Below are 23,743 nucleotides of genomic sequence, written 5' to 3' on the forward strand. Positions count from 1 at the left end.
ATATTAGATTATTCCAAAGAAGAAATAGAGATTCAAAATGCATTCTTTCAGATATTTTATTGTGAAAAATTTACGTACCCTTCTCAAACTACTACTTAATTAACAATGGTCTTCCAAACTTTCAATTGGGACAATGTCTTCCCAAACTATTAAAAAGTTGCCAACGTCCCCCAAAGCCAATAAAAAGACAAAAATGACATTACAATTTTTTAAATAAGATAACAATACCCCTAAAAATTCAAAAAAGGAAATATATATATATATATATATATATATATATATATATATATATATATATATATATATATATATATATATATATATATTTCGTTTAAACGAAATTTTTTAATTTATTTGAAAAAAAAAAAAGGAAAAACTTTCGAATTTTTAAATTTGGCCACCCTGATCTTATGTATTTTTTATTTTATTTTATTTTTAGTTTTAATTTTAATTTTACTATTTTATTTTAGTATGGGTATTTTCGTCATTGGGGAAAAACATTGACAATTTTTTCTAGTTTTGGAAGACATTGTCCAAATTAACAATTTGGGGGAAATATTATCAATTAGGTGGTAGTTTGAAGAGAGTATATAAACTTTATTTTGTTTTGAGTTAGATTTAAAGTAAACTCCTATAAGGATACTATACGTGATTCTTCCGGTAATCGCTTTTTTGCTAAGTCTTGGAGTGTTTATGATGTAATCTTTTAAATTTGCTTACCTTTTTACTTACTTATAGGCTCATTTTTGTTTTTGTTGAATTTTTTTAAAGTAATGCTATAAGGTTGATAGGGCTTGTTTGGCAAAGAACAGAACAGAATAGAGTAGTGGGTTGTTAGTTTTGAAATTAGTAAAAAGTAATGATGTGATATAAAATAAAAAGAATTTATATAAAAAAGTGAAAAAAAAAAAATTTGTATTGTAGTGAATTTTTTTATTTGAATAGTAATAAAAAATTATTGATGTGATATAAAAAGTGAAAAAAAAAAAAAAAAAGTGAGAATGTTTTGATGTTGATTGTTATTAGAAAGTGTAAAAATAAAATAAAAAATTGTGAATAGTACCAGCCACTATCCTGTAATGTTCTGTGGCTTATCTTCCTTGTTTGATAGAATACAAAACAGAACAGTAGTGTTCATGTGTTTTTTTTTTGTTTTGTTTTTTTTTTATTTTTTTTTATATTTTTCACCACCAATCAACATCAAAACATTCCCATTTTTTTCACTTTTTATATCACATCAATAATTTTTTATTACTATTCAAATAAAAAAATTCACTACAATACAAATTTTTTTTACTTTTTTATATACAAATTCTTTTTATTTTATATCACATCATCACTTTTTACTAATTTCAAAACTAACAATTTACTACTATGTTCTGTTAATGTATTTATCAAACAAGGCCATCAAACAAGCCCATAAACACGGTTATATTAGGCCAGTATAATGAATGAGTTGTACGTAGCATTACATTTTTTAAAAAAAAAATTATATATATATCTACATTCTTATTATAAAAAAAAAAAAAAAAAAAAAAAAAAAAAATTACTACTCCAGAGTACACGCCACCGTTAAGTAGATAATGATGTCACCCGTGAATCTGATTGGTAAATTATGCATGTGACGGCTCTTCATTACTGTTTCTGGGCACATGAAGCTGGGATGTCATTGGCAGTGTTACTGATATTGTGCCTCAGAGGTGACTAAGTCATTCCCAAGGCCGTCCCCAAGGCGAGTGCAGATTACTAGGCACGTGCAGCCGCGAAAAAGATAGTCTGTGGCTTCCTCATGATGTTCACACATGAGCTCTCTCACGTAAATAATATGATCTTCTTGAATTAAATTTGATGCATTTAATCTGTCTTAATTTAGTAATTTTAAGATAACTAATATGTAGGATTTTATGGTTTTTTTTTTTTTTTCAGATTTTCTTAGGTAATTAGATTACAATTTTTAATAGTTTCATCGAATTATGAATATGGATACAAAGATAAAGTTTGTCATTTTGCTTTAACAATTAATGTTCGGGTAATCCGGTGCGTCCACCACCAATTTTATTTTTTAGTTTTTAGTTTTTTAATATTATTATTTTTTTTTATACATATTTTTTAGTATTTTAGTAATTTTGTTATAATTCTAATAAAGAGCATATGTCTTGTCATGAAACTAAAGTATTCATAATCTCTTCTATTTTTTATGAGAGTGAAAAAAAACTTTTTTTTTTCTTTTATGGTAGAAATTTATTTATTATTTTTGCATAATATATAAAGCTCTTAGAATATTTTTATACTATAAAAATTAAACACCTTTTCTTACCATGCATGTCATTGAATGGTTTAGGACTCGATTGATTACTGACAGTTCATGGTTAGGCAATGGAGGCGCCCCCAGGCTAGCATTAATATTCTCCTTCGTTGTTCAACTAAACCACCTGACGCGCTCCAAGCGCGCGTTCCATCTTGCGCTGTTCAGAGTCTTCAGACTCTCTCTCTCTCTCGACAAACACAGACAGAGGAACTCACACTTTTTGTAGTATTGGTGTGCGCACAACTCTCACTCTCACAGCACCAAACCTATTCACTTCCATGTCTCATGTCTGACCCAGTTCCTTGATCAAACCCTAAATCCAACTTTCCCAAGTCTTCAAAGGGAGACCCCAGGAAGCTCCAATTGTGAAGGTAATCTTCTCTGTTGCTCACATTTTCTGCTTTATTTCTTTCTTTGCATGCATGGATCTGTTTGGATAATTGGTCTGAAATGCACGATCTTTTTGGGCTCGATTTTCTTTCTGTCTCAGTTCTGGAGTTTGAGGCTCTAGACTACTCTGTAAAAGTCATATCTTTGTTCCTTTCCGCCGATCCGCTTGTGCTTTTCTTGATTCTAGTTTTTATTTTAAAAATTTTTAGTACAGATCATGTGGTTAGATTGAGGCTTAGTTGAGCTGAATTGGAAATGGGGTTTAAGAATAACTGTTCTGTTACTGGTGTCTGGTTATGTGTATTTTGAATGTTTGATGGCCGTTGTAATTATGTGAGTGTACTACATTGTGGTCTCAAATACAAGATTATCTTTGGGTTCTGTTCAAAGTTCAAATATTTAACTTAATATGGTTGATTGGCTTACCAATTATATGGAGTAAATGTTTTAAAATGTAGTTCTTGGCATTATATACAATGTTCCTTTGGTCTGAAATTGTCACTTGGTTCTGCAAAAAAAAAAAAAAAAACAGAGAGAATGAAATGTGGAAAACTGTTTAATTGTTGTGAAAGCGCCACGCTAGTGAAGCTCAAATGTCCAATTTCTTCTCGGTTGATCTTTTAAATTGTGCAAGGGTCATCCTTGCTTGGGGGGGTATTTTGGATTCAAAACAGTAAGATATTGGATGAATTATAGCAGTTCTGCATTAAACCCTCAATGATGTCTACATTCTCTCCTTTGCTCAGGTTAAACTAGTTTGACTTCCTAATGGTCACACTTGAGAAATCACCTAGAAAAGAAAATTTGATAATAACCAACAGAAATTATTTATGTAAGAAAAGCGTGAAAGCTGATTTTAACCTCTTTGGTGTTATTTTTTCAATTTTCTAGGTACTTTTTGACTTTAAGTGGAGTGATGGGTTACGGCTCAGGAGAAGACACAGATATTAGTGAATCTGAAATGGGTGAGTATGAAGATAAATCTTATGAAGAATTGAAGAATGGGAATCAACATTTCAAAAACTCAGATGAGACATTTGCTTGCCCCTACTGCCCGAAGAAGAGAAAGCGGGATTATCTATATAAGGACCTTCTTCAGCATGCTTCTGGGGTGGGCAAAAGTAGTTCGGAAAAGAGAAGTACGAGAGAGAAGGCTAATCACCTTGCTTTGGTGAAATATTTGGAAAAAGATTTAGCAGGTCCATCAAAACCTGTAGGCAAGGGTGATCCTCCTATTGGCTGTGACCATGATGAGAAAATTGTTTGGCCTTGGACAGGAGTTGTGGTTAACATGCCAACTAGACGGACAGATGATGGGCGATATGTAGGAGAAAGTGGATCCAAACTGAGGGATGAGTTGAAAAGTAGAGGGTTTAATCCCATAAGAGTCAACCCTCTATGGAATTTTCGCGGTCATTCAGGAAGTGCTATTGTGGAATTCCACAAAGATTGGCCTGGGTTACATAATGCTATGTCATTTGAGAGGGCTTACGAGGCAGATCATCACGGGAAAAAGGACTGGCATACTAGTAATGGCCAGAAATCTGGTCTTTATGCTTGGGTTGCTCGTGCAGATGACTATAATTCAACCGGAATTGTTGGGGAACACCTACGAAAGATTGGAGATGTTAGAACGATTTCAGAAATTATGGAGGAAGAAGCCAGGAAGCAGGATAAACTAATATCTAATCTGACAAACATTATTGAACTCAAGAACAAGCACTTAAAAGAGATGGAGGAAAGATGTAGTGAGACTTCAGTCTCTGTTAGCAACTTAATGGAAGAGATAGATACGCTCGTTCAATCTTATACTGAAGGTTTGTTTTTTATTGTAGATTTCAAATGTTTAGTCTTCTTTAATCTCCTGAACTGGGTTGTGCAATGCAATGTACTGCACTTGTTGGGTTAAATAGAATATCTTCTTAGCTATTTACAGCTATAGAATTCCTGAATAGTTGGCAAATTCTAGTGTAGATTTCACCGTATTGGATTTGTCACTATGAATTATTCCTTTTTGGCATCAGACTGGTATCAATTAATCTATGCCATGTTTGCTTACAGATCTAAGAAAAGTGCAACTGAGTGCTAGGGATCACTTTCAGAGGATTTTTAATGACCACGAAAAGATTAAGTTGCAACTGGAATCTCAGAAAAAAGAGCTTGAGATGCGTGGGATAGAATTGGAAAAGCGTGATGCGCAGAGTGAAAGTGAAAGAAGAATGCTCGCTGAAGAGATTGAAAAGGTATCATTATTTGGGCTTGATTGCTGTCACAATTTCTCTTATATTTCATAATTCACATGCTATGATTATTGAAGAGGTAAAATTTCTTTGATTAAAAAAGTTTATTCAATATGAGAGAAATGGTCAAGTGTGTCTAACACCTAATTAATATCCCAACATCTACATGCTGTCTAGAAGGGGAAGAGCAACTATGCATATTTTTTCCACTCTGGTAAATGTCAAATGTAATAACCACAGAATGATTGATTAGAAAACTATTTAAATTTGATACTGTCAATGTAATTCCTATTATTTGCTTAAAATTGATTCAACCAATTACTGCATTTATTGAAATGTTTTTGTATGATTATATATGAATTTTGCAAGATGATATGCTTGACCACCCTGCTTTTGGTTATTCTATCAGAATGCCATAAAAAATAGCTCTCTGCAATTGGCCTCTTTGGAGCAACAGAAGGCTGATGAAAATGTATTGAAACTGGCTGAAGATCAGAAGGTCTGTTAGTTGTTTTTTAGTGTTTAAACATTAATCAACATTTCCTTGCCAATTTCACAGAAGAAAATTTGTTATATGTTACTATTGATTTCATACAGAGGCAAAAGGAGAAACTCCATAATAGAATAATTCAACTGGAAAAGCAACTGGATGCAAAACAAGCGCTGGAATTGGAAATTGAGCAACTGAGAGGGCAACTAAATGTCATGAAGCACATGGGAGATGATGGAGATGTAGAAGTTCTGCAAAAGGTGGAATCGATACTCAAACAATTGCGAGAAAGAGAAGGAGAGCTTGATGATTTAGAAGATTTGAACCAAACTCTAATAGTGAAGGAGCGCAAGAGCAATGATGAACTGCAAGAAGCTCGAAAAGAATTAATAAATGTATGTTCTTCTCCCTTTCAATGAAAAGCTGCAAGAAGATTTTAAACGTATGCATATTATTAGAAGTTAGTACTAGGGTGCTATATTGTGTGGATGATGTAAATTATGATTTATTTATTAATAGTAGGATCCCCAGAGGCGATTGGCTCATGAGTTAATATGCCCTTATTTTCCAACCCCAAAGTCATTATTTGACCCTGAAATTTTGAAGGTGTGGGTTTCAAATTCTGATTTTATTAGAGTGACATACATTTTGGTTTTTGTATAAATGCTTTTATAACTTGGAATAGTGGGATGGCGAGTGTTCTACCCTGTTACATTAATTTTAACTGTGGATCATGGGCTGGCTTATCGGCATCTTCCTTATGTTCTGATCTAAACAATATTAAACCTAATACCAGTTCAAATAGCCTGTGAGGAAATATTATTTCTCTTACTTTGTAGGGCTTGAAAGAAATGGCAAGACGTACTTCTATTGGTGTTAAAAGAATGGGAGCACTTGACAATAAACCATTCTATGAAGCAATGAAGAGAAAGTATAACGAGGAAGAAGCAGATATGAGAGCTTCAGAACTTTGCTCATTGTGGGAGGAATATCTGAAGGACCCAGACTGGCATCCTTTCAAAGTTACTACCGTTGATGGGAAACATCAGGTGTTATTCTTATATGTCATAATATCTGCCTCTCCTAGATATTACTCAGTAGTTCTGGTTTAAATCTGTTCCATAGTAAGTACTGCATGTTATTTTTCATGAATGCTGTGCATGTTACATGTCTTTATCTGGCATAATGATTCATTTTAAAGGATGGAAGGAAGGAATTTTATTGTAAGCAACAGAAACACATGCTCCCCTCCAACCTCCCCCCCCCCCCCCCCCCCCCCTCCAAAAAAGAAAAAAAAATAAAAAATAAAAAAGAGCAGACCAAGAAAAAAGAAGAAGCAGCTCAAAGTGTGTGGAAAGGGCTCTTTAAAGCAGTCTCCTCCATTTCTTTTTCCTTTTGATTATGATTCTTTGAAATTTTGCACTTTATTTTGAAATTTTAATGCCTGAAAAAGAAGCTATTGGACACTACCACATATTGTTGTGACATGATCATATGATACTTGCTATTGCCACATGTGAAGACCACATAAACATATGTATTTAATTCTTGAATTGATGGCCATTGTTCCTAAATAGGACGACCAGAATCTGTACTTTTTTTCTTTTTATTTTTAATAAGTAATCAATATATCATTAAAAATGTACGCTTTTAATCAGATTGGCTTATTACTTATCAAAAATATATCATTGCAAGCGTAAAACGCCTCCAAGTATATAAGAAGTATACAAGAGAAGCTACCCCGAGCTAGTAAGGCAAAAAGAATAAGAAAATGATGGTAACTAATCATTAAAGGAGAAACAAAAGCAGCTGTCCAAAGATATAAGGTGTTAGAAAAATAAAGACTTAATCTCCTCCAAAGCCCTCTCATAGTCCTTAAAACTTCTATCATTCATTTCCTTCCTTAGACACCACAAAATGCACGAAGGCACCATTTTCCACATGAGCACTCCGAGTGCTTCTGACAATCCACCAACAAGCATACAAATCGAGTACTCATCTAGGGATAACCCAAGACAACCCAAATTGATTGAAGAAAACATTCTAAATGGCACAAGCAACCTCACAATGAAGATGGACCATGGACTTTCCCATTCATTTTACACATACAACACCTATCAACCATAATGATGCGCCGCTTTTGGGGATTGTCCGTAGTAAGGATCTATCCTATGACTACCGACCAAACAAAAAGGCCACCCTCGATGGAAACTTAGTCCACCAAAGACATGCACTTCCCAATTATGAGCCGCTCTAGCAAAGCTCACATTTCATTGAATGACACCTCTAGAATATTTCATGTGAGCTGCAACAGAAGAATCCTTTGCGCAAGCTAAAAAAAAAAATCTGGAAAGGCTTCCTTCAGAGCCATATCCCCATACTAAAGATCATACTAGAATCTAACCTTGGATCCATCTCTTACCTCAAATCCAGTATGACTACAAAACCTTTCCCAACCCCTCTTAATATTCTTCCATTATCCCACCCCATACGCCCCAACTGGCTCACTAGAACACCATCCTCCCCATGAACTTTCATATTTAGAGTCTACCACCACTCTCCATCAAGCTTCTCTCTCAAGCCCATAGTGCCAAAGTCATTTACCAAAGAGAGCATGAATGAACCTTAGCAAGTTCCTAAACCCAACCCTCCCTCAGAGATCGGCATACAAACCTTGGACTAACTCACCAGGCGATATTTGAACTCTTCATCTAGCCCACCCCATAAGAAATCACGTTGGAACTTCTCAATACGATTTGCAACACTCATAGGGAGAGGAAAGGACATTAAGTACGTATGTAAGTTTTTTTTTTTTTTTTTTATAAGTAATAAGTTGGTCTTATTAAAAGCGTAAGGCGCCCCTCAATACACCGACAGTATACAAGAGAACGCACCTAGCTAGAAAGTGAAAAACGAACAAGAAATTCATCAAAGGTAAACGACAACGGTGACACAAAAGCCACCGTCCAAAGATACAACGTATGAAAAAAAGAAGCTAAAATATCCTCCAAGGATCTCTCCAAATCCTCAAAACACCTATCATTTCTTTCCTTCCAAACACACCAAAGAATGCATGTCGGCACCATCTTCCAAATAACAGCACTCCTCGGCCTATCAGCCGTCCACCAACACGCAAACAAGTCAAGGACTCTCAGAGGCATAACCCAAGACAGACCAAAACGAGAAAAAATAGCACTCCACATAGTGTATGCAACATCGCAGTAAAGGAGAAGATGATCCACTGATTCCCCGCTTCTCTTGCACATGCAACATCTATCCACCATAATGACATGCCTCTTCCTGAGGTTATGCTCCGTTAGGATCTTGCCTAGAGCCGCAGACCACACGAAAAAAGCCGCCCGCGGAGGAGCCTGAGTCCGCCATACACTCTTCCAAGGAAAGTGACTTCTCACATCGCAAGCCAGAGAGCTAAAGAAAGACCCAACCTTGAACAAACCTTTTTTGGAAGGGATCCACCACAATTTGTCTTCACTACCTCTATTAAAACTGATCGAGTGCAATACCTGGAAAAACGCAGCAAAGGTATCCACTTCCCAATCATGCGCTTCTCTGAAAAAGCACACGCTCCACTGATTGAAGCCACCCACAAGCTCCACATTATTCGCAACTGAAGCATCCTTCGCACGAGCAATTCCAAATAAAACAGGAAAAGCTTCCTTAAGAGTTGAGGATAATCCTACCACTCCCCAACCCTCCCTAAGAGATCGGCATACAAACCTTAGACTAACTCATCAATTAATATTTGAACTCTTCATCTATCCCACCCCATAAGAAATCACATTGGAACTTCTCAATACGGTTTGCAACACTCATAGGGACAGGAAAGGACATTAAGTACGTAGGTAAGTTGGATAAGGTGCTCTTTATAAGGATAATCTTACCACTCTTAAACAAATACAACATTTTCAAACTAGCTACCAACGTTCTATCTTCTCAATTACACTGTCAAGTATATGCTTAGCCTTATAGGATGCCCCAAACGGAAGACCAAGATACTTCAAGGGAAAAGATGTAACCCCACAACTTAGAATCCCAGTCAGCCCAACCACATTATCAACATTTCTCACATAAACCAATTTTGAGTTGGCTAAGTTCATCTTCAAACCTGACACAACTTCAAAACATAAGAATAAGCTTCATAAATTGCGTAGATGATTTGGGTCGGCCCCACAGAAAAGCAAGGTATCATAAACAAATAACATATGGGAGATATTAGTCTTTGTCCCCACATAGAAGTTAGATAACAAACCTCCACTCACTGCAGCTGAAATCATCCTACCCAACGCCACCATCAATATGACAAACAGGAAAGGAGACCCCATAAGAAATCACGTTGGAACTTCTCAATACGGTTTGCAACACTCATAGGGACAGGAAAGGACATTAAGTACGTAGGTAAGTTGGATAAGGTGCTCTTTATAAGGATAATCTTACAACTCTTAAACAAATACAACATTTTCAAACTAGCTACCAACGTTCTATCTTCTCAATTACACTGTCAAGTATATGCTTAGCCTTATAGGATGCCCCCAACGGAAGACCAAGATACTTCAAGGGAAAAGATGTAACCCCACAACTTAGAATCCCAGTCAGCCCAACCACATTATCAACATTTCTCACATAAACCAATTCTGAGTTGGCTAAGTTCATCTTCAAACCTGACACAACTTCAAAACATAAGAATAAGCTCCATAAATTGCGTAGATGATTTGGGTCGGCCCCACAGAAAAGCAAGGTATCATAAACAAATAACATATGGGAGATATTAGTCTTTGTCCCCACATAGAAGTTAGATAACAAACCTCCACTCACTGTAGCTGAAATCATCCTACCCAACGCCACCATCAATATGACAAACAGGAAAGGAGATAGAGGGTCCCCTTGCCTCAAGCCACGAGAGCCAATAAAGAAGCTTGTGGCAAAGCTGTTCACCAAAACTAAGAAATGGACCGAGGAAATCCAATAAGCTATCCATGAGCAGTATTTCCCACCAAACCTGCACCTTCTCAGCATATGCAGCGGAAAATCCCAATTAACATGATCATAAGTTTTATAATATTTTTGAGTTTTTGGAGTTAAGTGCTTCTTTTTCTACATTTTATGAGTTCTCTTGTATACTACCTGTGTACTAGGCTTTCACTCCTCAACGCTTTGATTGAATATACATTACATTACCTATTAAAAAAAAAAATTGATCATTAGTTTTTTTCTAAGTCCATTTTACAAATAATCCCCGATTCTCCATATCTCATTCTGTTATCAAGGCATTCATTGGCAATAAGAATAAGATTTAGGATCTGCCTACCTTTGATGAATGCATTCTGTGACTTCTCTAGGTTATTTAATTGTCAGTTATCAAATTTTCCTCTAAATTTGAGGGTCAGATTTCAAGTCTACTTTAGTTTGGTTGTAGATGCCAAATATTGTTTTGCTTCTGTAATTAGATAGGCTGAATTTTTGAATTACATTGGCAAAGTCACTTGCAATTGACATGTCTGAACAAACCAAAAAATAAAAAATAAAAGGATATGTTTGAACATTTGACCTGCTTGCATGTCTGTTTGGTAGTTTATCAATGTTCTTTTATGTAGCTTGTCAGGAGCGTGCTTTCTGCTGTCTATCCATTTGTACTCAATTAGTAAATCTGCATTTGTTAATTGGTCTGTCGGGTGTACTTTGAGACAATTCTTTTAAGAATTAGAAAATCTAAGTAATGTTCAAGGATTCTGCTGCCCTAATTTATTATTGAAGCTTTTAATAGAATAGTTGCAATGATATTCTAATATTCCCATAGTACATATTTTTTTTGCTTCCCTTTTAACTTGACATGGTTTACTTAAGATGAATGTCATTGTTTCAGCAAGTTCTAGATGTTGAAGATGAGAAATTGAAAGGTCTGAGGAATGAATTGGGTGATGAAGTTTACAAGGCTGTGACAACAGCTTTAATGGAAATAAATGACTACAACCCAAGCGGGCGGTATATAATATCAGAATTGTGGAACTTCTCGGAGGGAAAAAGAGCTACACTCCAAGAGGGAGTCACATTCTTACTAAATGAATGGGAGGAAGTAGTAGCTAAACGCAAAAGGGGAATGCGTTGAAGGTTGGTATAAGTTTCAGATACTTTACTGTGAAAAATTAAGGGCTGATAAAATGGATAGCTGTTTGAGATATTCATTAATAATATTAGATATTGGTAGGCTAGCATGTAGATGAGTTTTGAATTTGGCCTTTGCTACCTTTCTGATGAGATTTTGCTACTTTTGCTAGGTGGCATTCCTTTGGTAACTGACTAGGCTAGGTGGCTTCTTTTCATGGAAAACAATTTTGATTATTGGTTATAAATTTAACAGTGACAGAAGCATGAGTATACACACCAAGTTACTTCGTTCTCTAAAAGAAGTCTTCCGCAAATATTGCATTTATATTCAGCTTAAATAGTCTAGCTATTATGCTAAAGTCATATATTTCCCTATTCAGTAGCCCTTACATACCTGTGAATCGTGATTTCAGTATTTTGTAAGCAAAGCGATATTGAATTTTTCTGATGTGGAAACAATGTTGCTGGTTGCAGGAAATAAATATCTGAGTCCCCAAATGTAGCAACTACGGAGATGGAATGATCTTGCCCCCTTTACTTGATGGGGGAATGTGTCTAGGGCATTTCTTCTCTGTAAATTATGAAATTTCATGTTGTACGAATTCTGCTCTCCATGAGACAACTTGTTGTATGAACTGCATTCATGAACCCACGCCAACACTTGGCATTCCTGTTGTACAATGGATGGAAAACCTATTCCAATAATGTAACCTTTGATCGATATGCAACTTCTGTTTTAAATAAGCTTTTTCCCTGTTTCTCGATTGTCAAGAGTTACCATTGTAGTCACATTCAGCCAATATAATAAGGTGTGATCTAAATTGGTTCCTAGACATATTCAAACATCAAAGGTCATTCAATTAGAACGAAGCCCTCTATTCATGGCTGGTCACTCTGTTCATGGGATCTTGCTTCATTAGTGGTTAGCTTGAAGGACTTTCTTACATAACTGTGGGTGGTACAGGATTACTTGGTCTTTAGTCACAGAAAGAATAGGCTTAGCCGCTAAGTCTCTTGTTTCTTTAGAAATTCTGCACTGGCAAGTTCCTCCCTTTGGTTAACTGAAAGCATTGGATTGGTGATCAAAGGAAAAGGTCAAAAATTCTCCCCAAGGAAGGCCCCATGAATTTGTGTTTCTGATCCTATTCTATGAATTTGGATAATCTACTTGCAACTGATGCTGTAGACTGTAGTAAACACCTTTCATCATACTTAGGGTCCATTGCAATTGCAGATATGTATTCTTATAACAGTTGCAACTTTCTTTAGAAAGCATAATAAAAGTATTATGAAGGTGCCTTCTTGGCAGCTCTGATCGTGAATTTAGAAGTGTAGCACAACTGTGACTAGCTGCCCAAATTGAAATTTAGAAGGGGTGCCTGGAAGGTCCGACTAATATGCCAGCAAAATCTAGACGAATTGACTCTTAAAATATGCAGCAGCTGTGTTTAAGAAGGCATGATATGGGAAGGTTGTCCCTTTTCTGGGATTTCCCCATCTTTCGTTTTAACACAAACATTAAAGAAAAAACTTGGAGAAAGCTTCATAATAACTTCGACAAAGGCACAAGAATGGTTCTTAATTATAGTGTTTTTGAGCTGAGTAATGCTAGAAACTATATTTTTATCTTACAAGCATTTTACAATACTGACAAGTGACGAGACAATTCCAATCAATTATTGATCAATATTTGTTAAAAAGAAATAAAATCTAAAGAGTTGGTTAAGAATATCACGTCAGTACTGTGGGATAGTTGTGAAATAAAAATGTAGTATATAACATTACTCTTTTAAGTTTTTCCCGTATTGATTGAAAATAGAGTAACGTAATACACTACATTTTTATCTCACTTTGCTAATGTAACACTGTCAATGATCAGCTCTTGTTTAAAGAGAAAAAATTAAAAAATCTAATGACTAATTGATAGTATCACATCAGCAAAGTGTGATAAAAGTGTAGTATATATAATTTTTCTCTTGAAAATATGTCATGGTTCTTTGTTTTTTCCTATCCATATTGATGAGGACAGCATAAATTTTCTCCAATGCAATGTGATTTTTCTTGCTTTAGTAAAAGACTAGAAAAGCTAGAGTATACATCGAAACAAACAATTTTTTTTTTTTTTTGGGTCAGATTATTTGACACCCAAAATTTGGGCCAAGATATACTTTATCTTGTAAAATTGTGTGTCCAGAATCGAGGTTCTTCTGCATGCATGTGATAAGCCCAGTCTTTAATCGAGTTTACACTCTTAGATCCTATGAACACGTTAAATGCATTAAAAATATGAGGTATAACACAGTCAAATTGATCTCTAATGTAAGACGTGTAATTCACATTTTTATAGACTGAAGTATGTAATTTCTCGAGGGAAGCTAGTTATTCACCTCTCTCTCACACACACAAGAGAATCAAAGTAATTTGGAGATTAGGTATGACGTAGTTTTGAACTTGGTCTTTGTCCATATCAAAAGCTGCCACCTTTTCTCCCCCTTCTCTGCCTTTCACTCCAAAGCCACTCACCGCAGAGCACCATAGCAGCACAAAGGCTGAACTTGAAAGTAGAAACCATTTCCCCACTACTTGGTATTTTAGTCTCTTTTCTTTGTTCTTTTCTTGGATTATGGGTAAAAAAAGGATGCATTTTGTTTGCCATTTTACTTGCATCCTGAGATTTGGGTGCAATGAATATTCCTTATTTGTTTGTATTTCCAATTATTTCCGTGATTTATGTCCATCCTGATTCGATTATGTGTGGTTCTCGAACTTTCTTAAGCAAAATGTCTACTTTTATGCTTTCTTTTTTTCCTTCTTTTCTTGCCTGGGGTTTTGGGAGATTTGGGTTTTTGGGAATCGTAATTTTTATATTACATTTGATCTGGTTAAAGCCAACTTAGTTTAGTTCTGTTATCCATCATGATGATGAGGATTTTATCTATGATTAAGATTAGGAAACATTATTAATGTGTTTTATTTTCCCGTCTCTTTATTAATACTATTTACGATTAGATTAATCAGCCCAAATGATTTTCTATTATAAGGTAAAAAATGACGATGGAAGAAGAAGCTTTTACTCTGTTATTTTCCACTTGTATAAATTGATAGTAAAAAGCCCGTATAATTTTTACTTCACAAACAACTGTTTATGCATAAAATACCCTCAAAATGTCCATTTTCTAGATGCATGAAGTCCTAAATCTGATACCCTTGGCTTTAGTTCACGTAATGGTTCAATTTGCTTAAACTTATTTTTGACTGATGCTGCAGGCACCTAAAATTTTTGTCCAGATGTGGAACCACAACTATGAAGATGAATTAATCAAATGCCACAGATTTGCTGTGGGCCTTGCAAAGGAGATTGATTACAAGAACCAAAGGTTGTTGGAGATGGAGCATAAGTATAATGAGACAATGGCTACTGTTTGCAGACTTAAAGAGGAAGTTAAATCCAAAGACACGAGATTTTTGGAAATGAAGCAGAAGTACAATGAGTCCTCTGCAACTGTTAAAAGGCTGATGAATGAAACAGATTTGTTGCATTCAGGTTTGTTATTCATTTAAGTTATAAAAGAACCTTACTGTATCATTCTTTGTTTATCGTTATCATGTCATGCATATATATCAATTAGGCACTGGTGGGTGTTGTATTTAGTAGTAAGATCAAAGTTCTGAGATTGAATGTCTCTAAAAGAGGCTTTTCCTAATTTCTTAACATCTATAAGACAATGATAGAAGTTTTAAGAACCGTGAGAGGACGTTGGTGGAGCTTAAGTCATTTTTCTTTAATACTCTTTATATTTGGACAGCTGTGTTTTTAGCTCATTTGATGCTTAGTTTTCATGATTTCCTTGTTCTTTTCTCTACTTTTAGCTAGGTGTTTCTCTTCTATACTTTCTGTGTATCCGGGTTGTGCATTTCGCTTTTATATTTCGATTACTTGTCAAAATAAAAATAAGACAATAGTTCTGAATTTTTCTTCATGAACAATTTTTTACAGTATTGTTTGTGCAGGACAAATTTTACATGAACATCTAGATTAAAATTTTGATTAAAAGGTAGAAGGTCGAATACGGTTGACTTCTCATTGCTCATATGAATAGAATCTTGTAGGAAAATATTGCGGCAAGATACTTCTTTTAGTTTCTAAGTGACAAACCATGAACTGTGTTCTCTTTTGCTTTCTGATACTGCAATCCAAATTTTTCTAATTCAATAAATTTCAAGAGATAAATGTGAATCTGTCCCTATGGAAGTCAGGAGGTGACTTTGATCTGTTAATGCTTCTAAGCCACTCCTGATTCTAAACTATACTTAGTGGATGCAAGCTTGTCAAGTAGCATTTCTCCTAGAAACAAGCCACTTCAGGATATTATTGTCAGTCTCTGAACTTAATTTATTAGATATATACATTATGAAGTTTGAATATGTCTCTGAAAGGGCTTATCAAAAAAAAAATATGTCTCTGAAAGGGTTTTTTGTTTCCTCCTTTCATGTTAGTCTCACTTCCATTCATTCAACTATTCTGTGTTGTTTACATATATCACTGCACTTATAGTTTGCGTAGTCGTGCACAACATTTAGATTTCTCGGGTATTTGTTGATAATATTTCCCCTTTCATCTCCCCAGAGATGAGAAAAACGCAGTCCATCAACAGGAAGCCGGATGAGGCCTTGAAATGTAAAAAGAAAGAGCTCGACCAGCAAGCCAAAGAATTGGAAGAGAGTAAAGCCCATAATGACCTGGAGCGAAGAAGTTTTTTGAACGACATTGAAAAGGTTAGTACAGTAGTCAATAGACACCTGAACATCTCTTTGAAAACTTCAATATTACAAGAATATTAAAAAGAATTACGTTGAATTGGCTCAATTATATGATTGCATTCAGTTATTAATAAGATTTTTTTTTTTTTATAAGTACTTATTAATAAGATTATTTTTTTTATAAGTACTTATTAATAAGATTATGTTAAGCATGGTAAAGTGATGCTGCATCAGTTCAAGCCTTTGGAAACTTTTTGGTGTTGTCTTGTCATTGTCAAATTTCAATCAAGGGTGTGAATGGGAATGGCTATTCAAATTAGCATATTATCTGTCATTGTTTGTAGCATTTCTTTACTTTAAGTGTAGTTACAGAATCTTGGCTATAATTTTGTATAGAAGGATCTCAATTGGTTCTCTTTAAGTTCTTAAAGTCCTGAGAAAGCTGCTGTTATGTGCTTTTCTTGAGTGAAATGGATTTAGGGAAGAAGATGAAGAACATGATAGAAATAGAGGGTAAAACAAGGACCAAAGGCTCTTGGAGAGGCCTATCTCTCTTACAAACCATGGGCTCTTCGAGAGGCCCGAGCTCTCCAGGACTAATTACTAACTAGACTCAATATCTTCTCTTTTCCTACCTTCCTTCTCCATTCTATGGGATTTTATAGGAGAATGTCTTTTGCCACCTCATCCCCTTCTAGAACATTTTGGCCAACCGAATATTGTTAGCTCCTAGATACCTCCAGCTCACTACCTTCTAGAATACCCCTTATATCCCTTACATACCCATTATATCCCTTACAGCTGCAGTACTACATTTTCATACTGCTGGCTCTTAGTTGTATAACTGGTCACTAGGAGCTACATTCTATGTGGTATTACAGGGAAGTCGAAGAATGTGCATGAACTGTGCTATAAAGATCGGCATTCAGCTAGAAGGGGCTAAAGAGTCTTTTACGTGTCTTAGGAGATATGCTAAACATGGGCGAGAAGATCCTTTCTGTTCCAACAACGTTAAAAAAGTTGTCCAGCAACCCTTTATACAAAAAGCAATGTAGTTGAAAATTGGGTCTAAATATTTAGATTATTCCAGGCTTCTGCTTAGAAGCTGCATTCTATATGGTATGATAGAAAAGTGAAAGAATATGCATTAACTGTGCTATAAAGATTAGCCTTAAACTAGACAGGCTAAAGCATATTTTATCAGTCTTAACTATCAGATTGTAACTGCTCCACAATTCTACACTGTATTCTATCAACATCGGTTACATCCAGTGAACCTGCACTGAAAGAAAACCTCGAGATCTACTTTCCCACTGTTAATACATTCATGTCTCAAGTTCAACTATGCGATGTCCCCTGAAGTTCAGGGAATAGTGTTATTCTAATTAACTAAAATAGCTCCCAAGTGTATGCTTCGCAGAATCTTTCTTCTTTTTATTTTTTATTTTAAATTGTTTTTCATGTCTTGACATTAATGTTTTATTATGTGAATAAGCTGGATGATGCACTCAGTAATATACACTTGATCCAGAGGAATAATGCATGTATCACTTTCACAACCAGAGGAATTATAAATGTACTCTTTCTGATAAGTTAGAGATTGATGGTAATTTTTGATAAGCTGACATAAAAAGTTCGATTGTAACTCATGCAGTTGAAAGAAGAATTGCAGGCTCAAGAGGAAAAGACAGATGCAATAGAAAACCTTAACTCTGTTCTGTTGGTTAAAGAGCATATGATTAACCAAGAGCTACAAGAGGCTCGCAAAGAATCAATAGAAGTATGGCTTTATTTCCCCCACTTTTTGCATGCAATTCGCCAGTTGTTTCGCTTTGCTAGTTCCACCTCCAAAACATGCTAATAAATGTCCTGGCTGTTTTGCCATGCAGAGCTTGCAAAATATGTTGACTGGGCGATCAAAACTGGGAATAAAAAGAATGGGGGAGGTTGACTGGAAACCTTTTGGAGATATATGCTCACAGAAATTCCCTGGTGAAGACTGGGCGAAGATATCTGCTGAATTATGTTCAGAATGGCAAGAAAAGTTGAAGAATCCACATTGGCACCCTTTCAAGAAAGTCATGGAAAATGATGAACCACAAGTATGTTCATATACATATACATTTTGATGCTTTTGTGACCTTTAATATTAGTTGTGACTTGAGAATGCCAGAAAATGGTGAAATACAGGAACAAATAGATGAAGGCGACGAAGACTTGAAAGAGTTGAAAACTAAATGGGGTGAGGATGTATACGAGGCTGTTACCAAAGCATTGCTGGAAATGAATGAAGTCAATGCAAGTGGGAGCTATGCAGTCCCAGAAATTTGGAACTTAATGGAGGACAGGAGAGCCAGTATGAAAGAAATCATTCAGTATATAATCAAGCAATTGCGGGCTCATATGCGTAAAAGAAAACGTTGTTAATGTTGGCACCAGGTCTCACTTTGTAAGTTTTCTTCAATTGGCATACACCATCTTTTTCGCAATTGTTGTTAATAGTCTACTCTCCATAATGATTAATGATATATATAGTACCTTGGTATTTTTAGAAGTATGAGTTTATGATTTCATGAGTTATTAAAAAAAAAAAGAAAAAAAAAAAAAAGAAGAAGAAGAAGAAGAAGAAGAAAGTGGGTGGCCTCCAAACCACCGGTGATGGCTAGGGGTGGCTCATGGCCACCTTCTTTCCTTCATTTATTTTTTTAAAATAATTATTTTTTAAGTTTTTAATATTTTGCTTTTTATATTTATATATATATATATTTTTTTTTTTATTAAGAGTAACATATGTCGTTACATTATTGGCATTAACATGATACCTAACAAAACCCGTTAATTTTTTTTTTATGGAATTTGGCTGCAATAACTAATATATATATATATATATATATATATATATATATATATATATATATATATTTTAGCATACTTTGAACCTCTGATTTTATTTTCATATCAGTAGAGTTTCTTTTGTCAATCTGCATCTGACACCCAAGCCACACAAAACTATTGGGCTGGGCTTGAGATGGCTCCAAGCGGCCCAGATTGTCCAGTTGCCGCCCTTCAAACCCTAGAATTGATGCGATCCCAGCTATAAAAAGTCTTGCCTCCTACCTGCAACCCTATTACGTGCTCTGTGCATTGCACGAGATCTCAATCTCTGTTATTGCACGAGATCTCAATCTTTGTTTTCTGGGTTATTTGATAAAATAGGGTCTGGCTATGATTACAAAGAGAGAGGGCTATAGTGGGACTTTCCAACGAAGAGAAAAAAACCCAGTTCGATTTGGAGGAGAAAGACTGAAAGTCGCCGCCGGCCCCGAGAGGGGAAGGCTTTGGCGTCTCAAAATCTGTCTCTTTTTCTTTTTCTCGATCTGGGTTTTCCCCACAATGACTGATCTTCCAATTCTTTTACACTTGATATGAGCCCCAAACCCTTAAGATGGTTTTTTATTTTCTTGTTTTTGTGCATTTGTTGTCTATTTTGTGAGAAACACTTGTTTGCTTTGTATTCTCACTGAAACAACGATGCGTACAGAGAAAGCCTTTTTGCTGCTCTGCGTGTTTTCCGAAACAGGTTTTGGAAACAAAACCTGTTCTTGGGAACTTGCGGGGGTGATTGGGCAGCGGCCAGACAACCGTAGCGATGGTTTCCACAGATGACGGGTCCTACTATCTCGTTCATCTACTAAATCCCATCTCACATTTTCTACATTTTTCTCTCTATTTTTCTGTGTGTTTTGGCTCAAATATAGGTGTTCAAGATTGTTATATTTGTTCTCTGTAGTAGTCCTTTAGCAAATTGTAAACTCAAACCAAAATCAAAAAATATCCCAATACACTTAACTAACATCTTTGGTCTTGATAAGAAACATAAGCCGAGGGTTGTATACAACTATCCCAAGAATGATTTGGGACCATTGAAGTTAGCTAGAGCGACAGTGTTTGGAAACATATTTATGTTTTGGTACATCAAGTGCTCGATGGTTTGCCTAAACGACCTCCTGACCATCATAGACATTATCAACATGTTCGTAGGTTATGAATGCTAGTATTAATGATGTCCGCAGTAGATGCAATAGAAGGAAGTTGCTAGAGCCATCGGTTTGGCCCATATTGTTGTAGTGAGGTCCCAACCTAGACCCTCAATCGTGTGCTTGTCCCACGGCTCTTGTTGGACCTCTCTAGAAATCTTCGAGTGCAGCAAAGCGACAGGATTTGGTATTGTTTAGGTGGAGATGCCCAATGGTGGGCATGGTGAGTGGTGATCGATTGGTTTGTGGGAGTTGGCAGAGGGTAATGGAGTGTGGTCATGATGTGTGTTTAGTTCTGCGAGATTAGGAGTTCTTGATGGTTTGGGGTTTTGGTTTGTTTCAGGTGGTGGTTAGATTGATGGCTAGTCGAGTTAACTGTTGCTTTTTAGTTTGTGGTTTTTTCAACATTGGACCTTGTTACACGGCATGCATCTTCAACTTCAAAATGCCTTAGGTGTAACAGAACTTTGCTAGCAACCAAAAGACAAAGCATTAACAATCTTAAATGCAAAAGATTAAAACTGATTTTGCCTTTTAATGTCAAATCAAACACTTCCAAATAGAAGGTAACCTTTAAAAAACATTAATCATCCTGTTTTCTAACACAATGGCTCGTTTGGGTATGTGATATTTTTAAAAAATATTTGAAATTGTGAATATTGAAAGAGAGTTTTTTTTTTTTTTTTTTTTTTTTAAATTATGTTTGAATGATTTAGAAAATCTGAGATAAATTTTAAAAAATTGGATAAAATTTTAATAGAATTTGAATTCTAAAAAATAGTATTTGAAAAGTATTTAAAAAATACTTTTAGTTAAATACTCTATTGGTACCTGAGTTTGAAGCCATTTTAAATTTAATACCTAAATTTTTAAAGGGTGAAAACTCAGTTGGTACCTCTATTAAATTTTTTGTTCAAATTTTAACGGTCGGTCACATATAACTGTTAGGTTGACGGTGGTTGACACGTGGTACTATAAAAAAAAATAATAATAAAAAAAAATTTAAAACTAAAAATCTTTAAAAATTAATTTATAAATAATAAAATTTTAAAATAATAATAATAATAATAATTAAAAAAGAAGAGGGGTGGCTGAGCTTGGCCGGTCTGGGTGGAGGGTGGTTCGGCCACCCCATGGCCAAAAAAAAAAAAATATGTTAGTTTCGGCCATCCCATACCGGCCAGAATTGGGGTGGCTCAACCATCTCTCATTTTTTTCAATTTTTTTTAAAAACTTTTATTATTTATAATTAATTTTTAAAGATTTTTAGTTTTTATTTTTTAGACAGTGCCTCGTGGCAGACCGTTAAAATTTAGACAGAAAATCTAATGGATGTACTAACTGGGTTTTTACCTCTAACTTAGATACCATATATGATACAAAATAAAACTCAAGTACTAAATTTAAAATGGCTTAAAACTCAAGTACCAATTGAGTAGGTTATGCTTTCACAGTGCTATCAAAAGATGCTGTGTAATCGAGTGGTTGCGTAGAGAGAGAGAGAGAGAGAGAGAGAGAGAGAGAGAGAGAGCGTGTTTTCAGAGTTTGCTTGTCGGGGGAGGGAGCCTCCCTCCTCCCGGTCTTTTGTCTTCCAAGCTCGTTGAGCTTTGGAGATTTTGTCCCTCCCTGGCTTAACCAGTGGAGGACGGGTTGTCTTCCTACCATTAGGGTAGGGAGTTTTAGTCCCCTTGACCAGATCAGGTAGTGGTTTTTGTCTCCTAATTCTTTGGAGTTGTGGAGTTGATTATTGTGTTTTTCTTTGTTTTCTTTTTGTTTTTCCTGCAGATTATCTCCAGTGACGTTGTTGTTTTGAACCCGATTGTTCTCTCGAGTCCCTGGTGTTTATCGTCTTCTCTGGTAGTGTGTTTAAGGTTTTTCTTGGAAAGCCAGATCTATGTGTCTTCACCAGAGATCTCTTGTCACGCGCCCCCTAGCTGCTTTCACTATCGTTTGTCGGTCCAGTCGTCTCAAGCTGTGGTCGCGTCGCTATTCCCTGACCGGCTCTTGGCCAGCACGCGCAGAGTTCCTGTATCTACACCTGAGGGCCATGCGTCGTTTCTCAGGCCTAGTTTGTGGTGGTTCGTGGTGGTTGAGTTTTGCTGGGGTCTCGAGATTTGGTGCGTGTCTTGATCGTGCCGACTTAGGAAACGGCCAGCTCCTTTCCGGCAAGGGCAGTGGTTGGATTTTCTGTGTGGTTTTGTATATTCTTGTCTCTTTGCTTGGTTTCTTTGCAATGGGCTGATATTGCTTGGGCTTTTTAGTGGCTTTTGCTAGACTAGGCCTCTTTTCCTTTGTTGGGTTGTGCTTTATTGTTTTGAGAGGCCCTAATGCTTGGTCTTGTTATGTCTAGCCTGTTGTATTTGTTTCCCTGTTATGTTCTAGTTTAGGCAGTTTGCACTAAGGTCAGATTTTACTAGTCATTGGTTAGCACGGGGTGGTGCTGTTTGTACACCTATGGTGGATTGCTTTGTACCCTTACCTTGTTAAATGAAAGATTGATCTTTCCTTTAAAAAAAAAATATATATCAATTGAGTATTTAACCCAAATACTTTTCACCCAAACATGCCCTTCACCGCTTCACGTTTCAAAAACTTCATCCCATTATGATTAACTCAAACAAAGTTTTCTTTAAAATGGGTTAAAAAAAATTATCTTATTTAGTCTGTTAAACAGACGTGTGATTATAACATGCATTTTTTAAAATAACATGCATTCAATCCTAATCCTCTTCCTATTAAGAAGCTAATTCAACATAAGGAAATTAAGTAAGGTTTGAAAAGGGGATACAAATAATACAATTCATTCCTTTCTTTTTTTGTTAGAATGGAAGATAGATATCGTCCTTTCAAAACCTAGCTGGTAGAGAATCTCCAATAACTTAAGGTCTGTTTGAAATTGCGTTAAAAAGTTTAAAAAGTACTTTACTACACATTGCGTAAAACAAAAACATGTTTGTTTGGTAAAAGACTAAAAAAATATCTTTAGACTATTTTGCTCTAAAAATATGTCACAACGCATTTTTTGAAAAAGTTTGAAAATGAAACTTTTTCTCGAAAGTTCTTTTTGGATATAAAAGTTCTATTACCTAATACAATTTCATATAGTCTGTTAGTCATTTTGCCTTTTTAGCTAAAATGGCTAACCATTCCTCCCAAAATCTCCATTAGATTATGCAAATGCATTTTTCATGCATTGGTGAATAGTGTTTAAACCGATGCATGATTAGTTTCTCTCTATTTCTTGAAGATTTTTCTTCCTCTTTTCTTTTTTCTCTCTCTCACTAATGAATGACATGCATTCCTCTCATTTATCTCTCTCTCTCCACGCATGACTGCTTGAAAAATATGACTGAAAAAAAAAAAAAAAAAAAAAAAAAATTCTAACGAAAAAATA

The 23,743-nt window shown here is 35.5% G+C and overlaps 2 protein-coding genes across 3 annotated transcripts; both read left to right on the forward strand.

Annotated features, from left to right (window-relative positions):
* The first annotated feature begins 2,462 nt into the window (after positions 1 to 2,462).
* LOC133862880 (protein INVOLVED IN DE NOVO 2) lies at positions 2,463 to 12,315 on the forward strand. Its single transcript, XM_062298789.1, has 8 exons — positions 2,463 to 2,679; positions 3,590 to 4,515; positions 4,760 to 4,941; positions 5,348 to 5,437; positions 5,536 to 5,823; positions 6,268 to 6,477; positions 11,310 to 11,554; positions 12,026 to 12,315. The coding sequence occupies exons 2-7, from the start codon at positions 3,615 to 3,617 to the stop codon at positions 11,550 to 11,552; spliced, it is 1,914 nt and encodes a 637-aa protein (XP_062154773.1). The 5' UTR covers positions 2,463 to 2,679; positions 3,590 to 3,614; the 3' UTR covers positions 11,553 to 11,554; positions 12,026 to 12,315.
* A 1,650-nt stretch (positions 12,316 to 13,965) lies between these two features.
* Positions 13,966 to 22,849, forward strand: LOC133862881 (factor of DNA methylation 1-like). Of its 2 annotated transcripts, none has more exons than XM_062298791.1 (7): positions 13,966 to 14,112; positions 14,819 to 15,095; positions 16,179 to 16,327; positions 17,967 to 18,092; positions 18,202 to 18,414; positions 18,503 to 18,761; positions 22,135 to 22,849. In XM_062298791.1, exons 2-6 carry the CDS (start codon positions 14,840 to 14,842, stop codon positions 18,737 to 18,739), a joined length of 981 nt encoding a protein of 326 aa, XP_062154775.1. In that variant the 5' UTR covers positions 13,966 to 14,112; positions 14,819 to 14,839; the 3' UTR covers positions 18,740 to 18,761; positions 22,135 to 22,849. The 2 variants fall into 2 exon arrangements, with proteins under 2 accessions (XP_062154775.1, XP_062154774.1); XM_062298790.1 differs by having other exon boundaries at positions 13,967 to 14,137.
* The last annotated feature ends 894 nt before the right edge of the window (positions 22,850 to 23,743 follow it).

The sequence above is a fragment of the Alnus glutinosa genome, chromosome 3, assembly GCF_958979055.1.
Source record: "Alnus glutinosa chromosome 3, dhAlnGlut1.1, whole genome shotgun sequence".
NCBI classification, from domain to species: domain Eukaryota; kingdom Viridiplantae; phylum Streptophyta; class Magnoliopsida; order Fagales; family Betulaceae; genus Alnus; species Alnus glutinosa.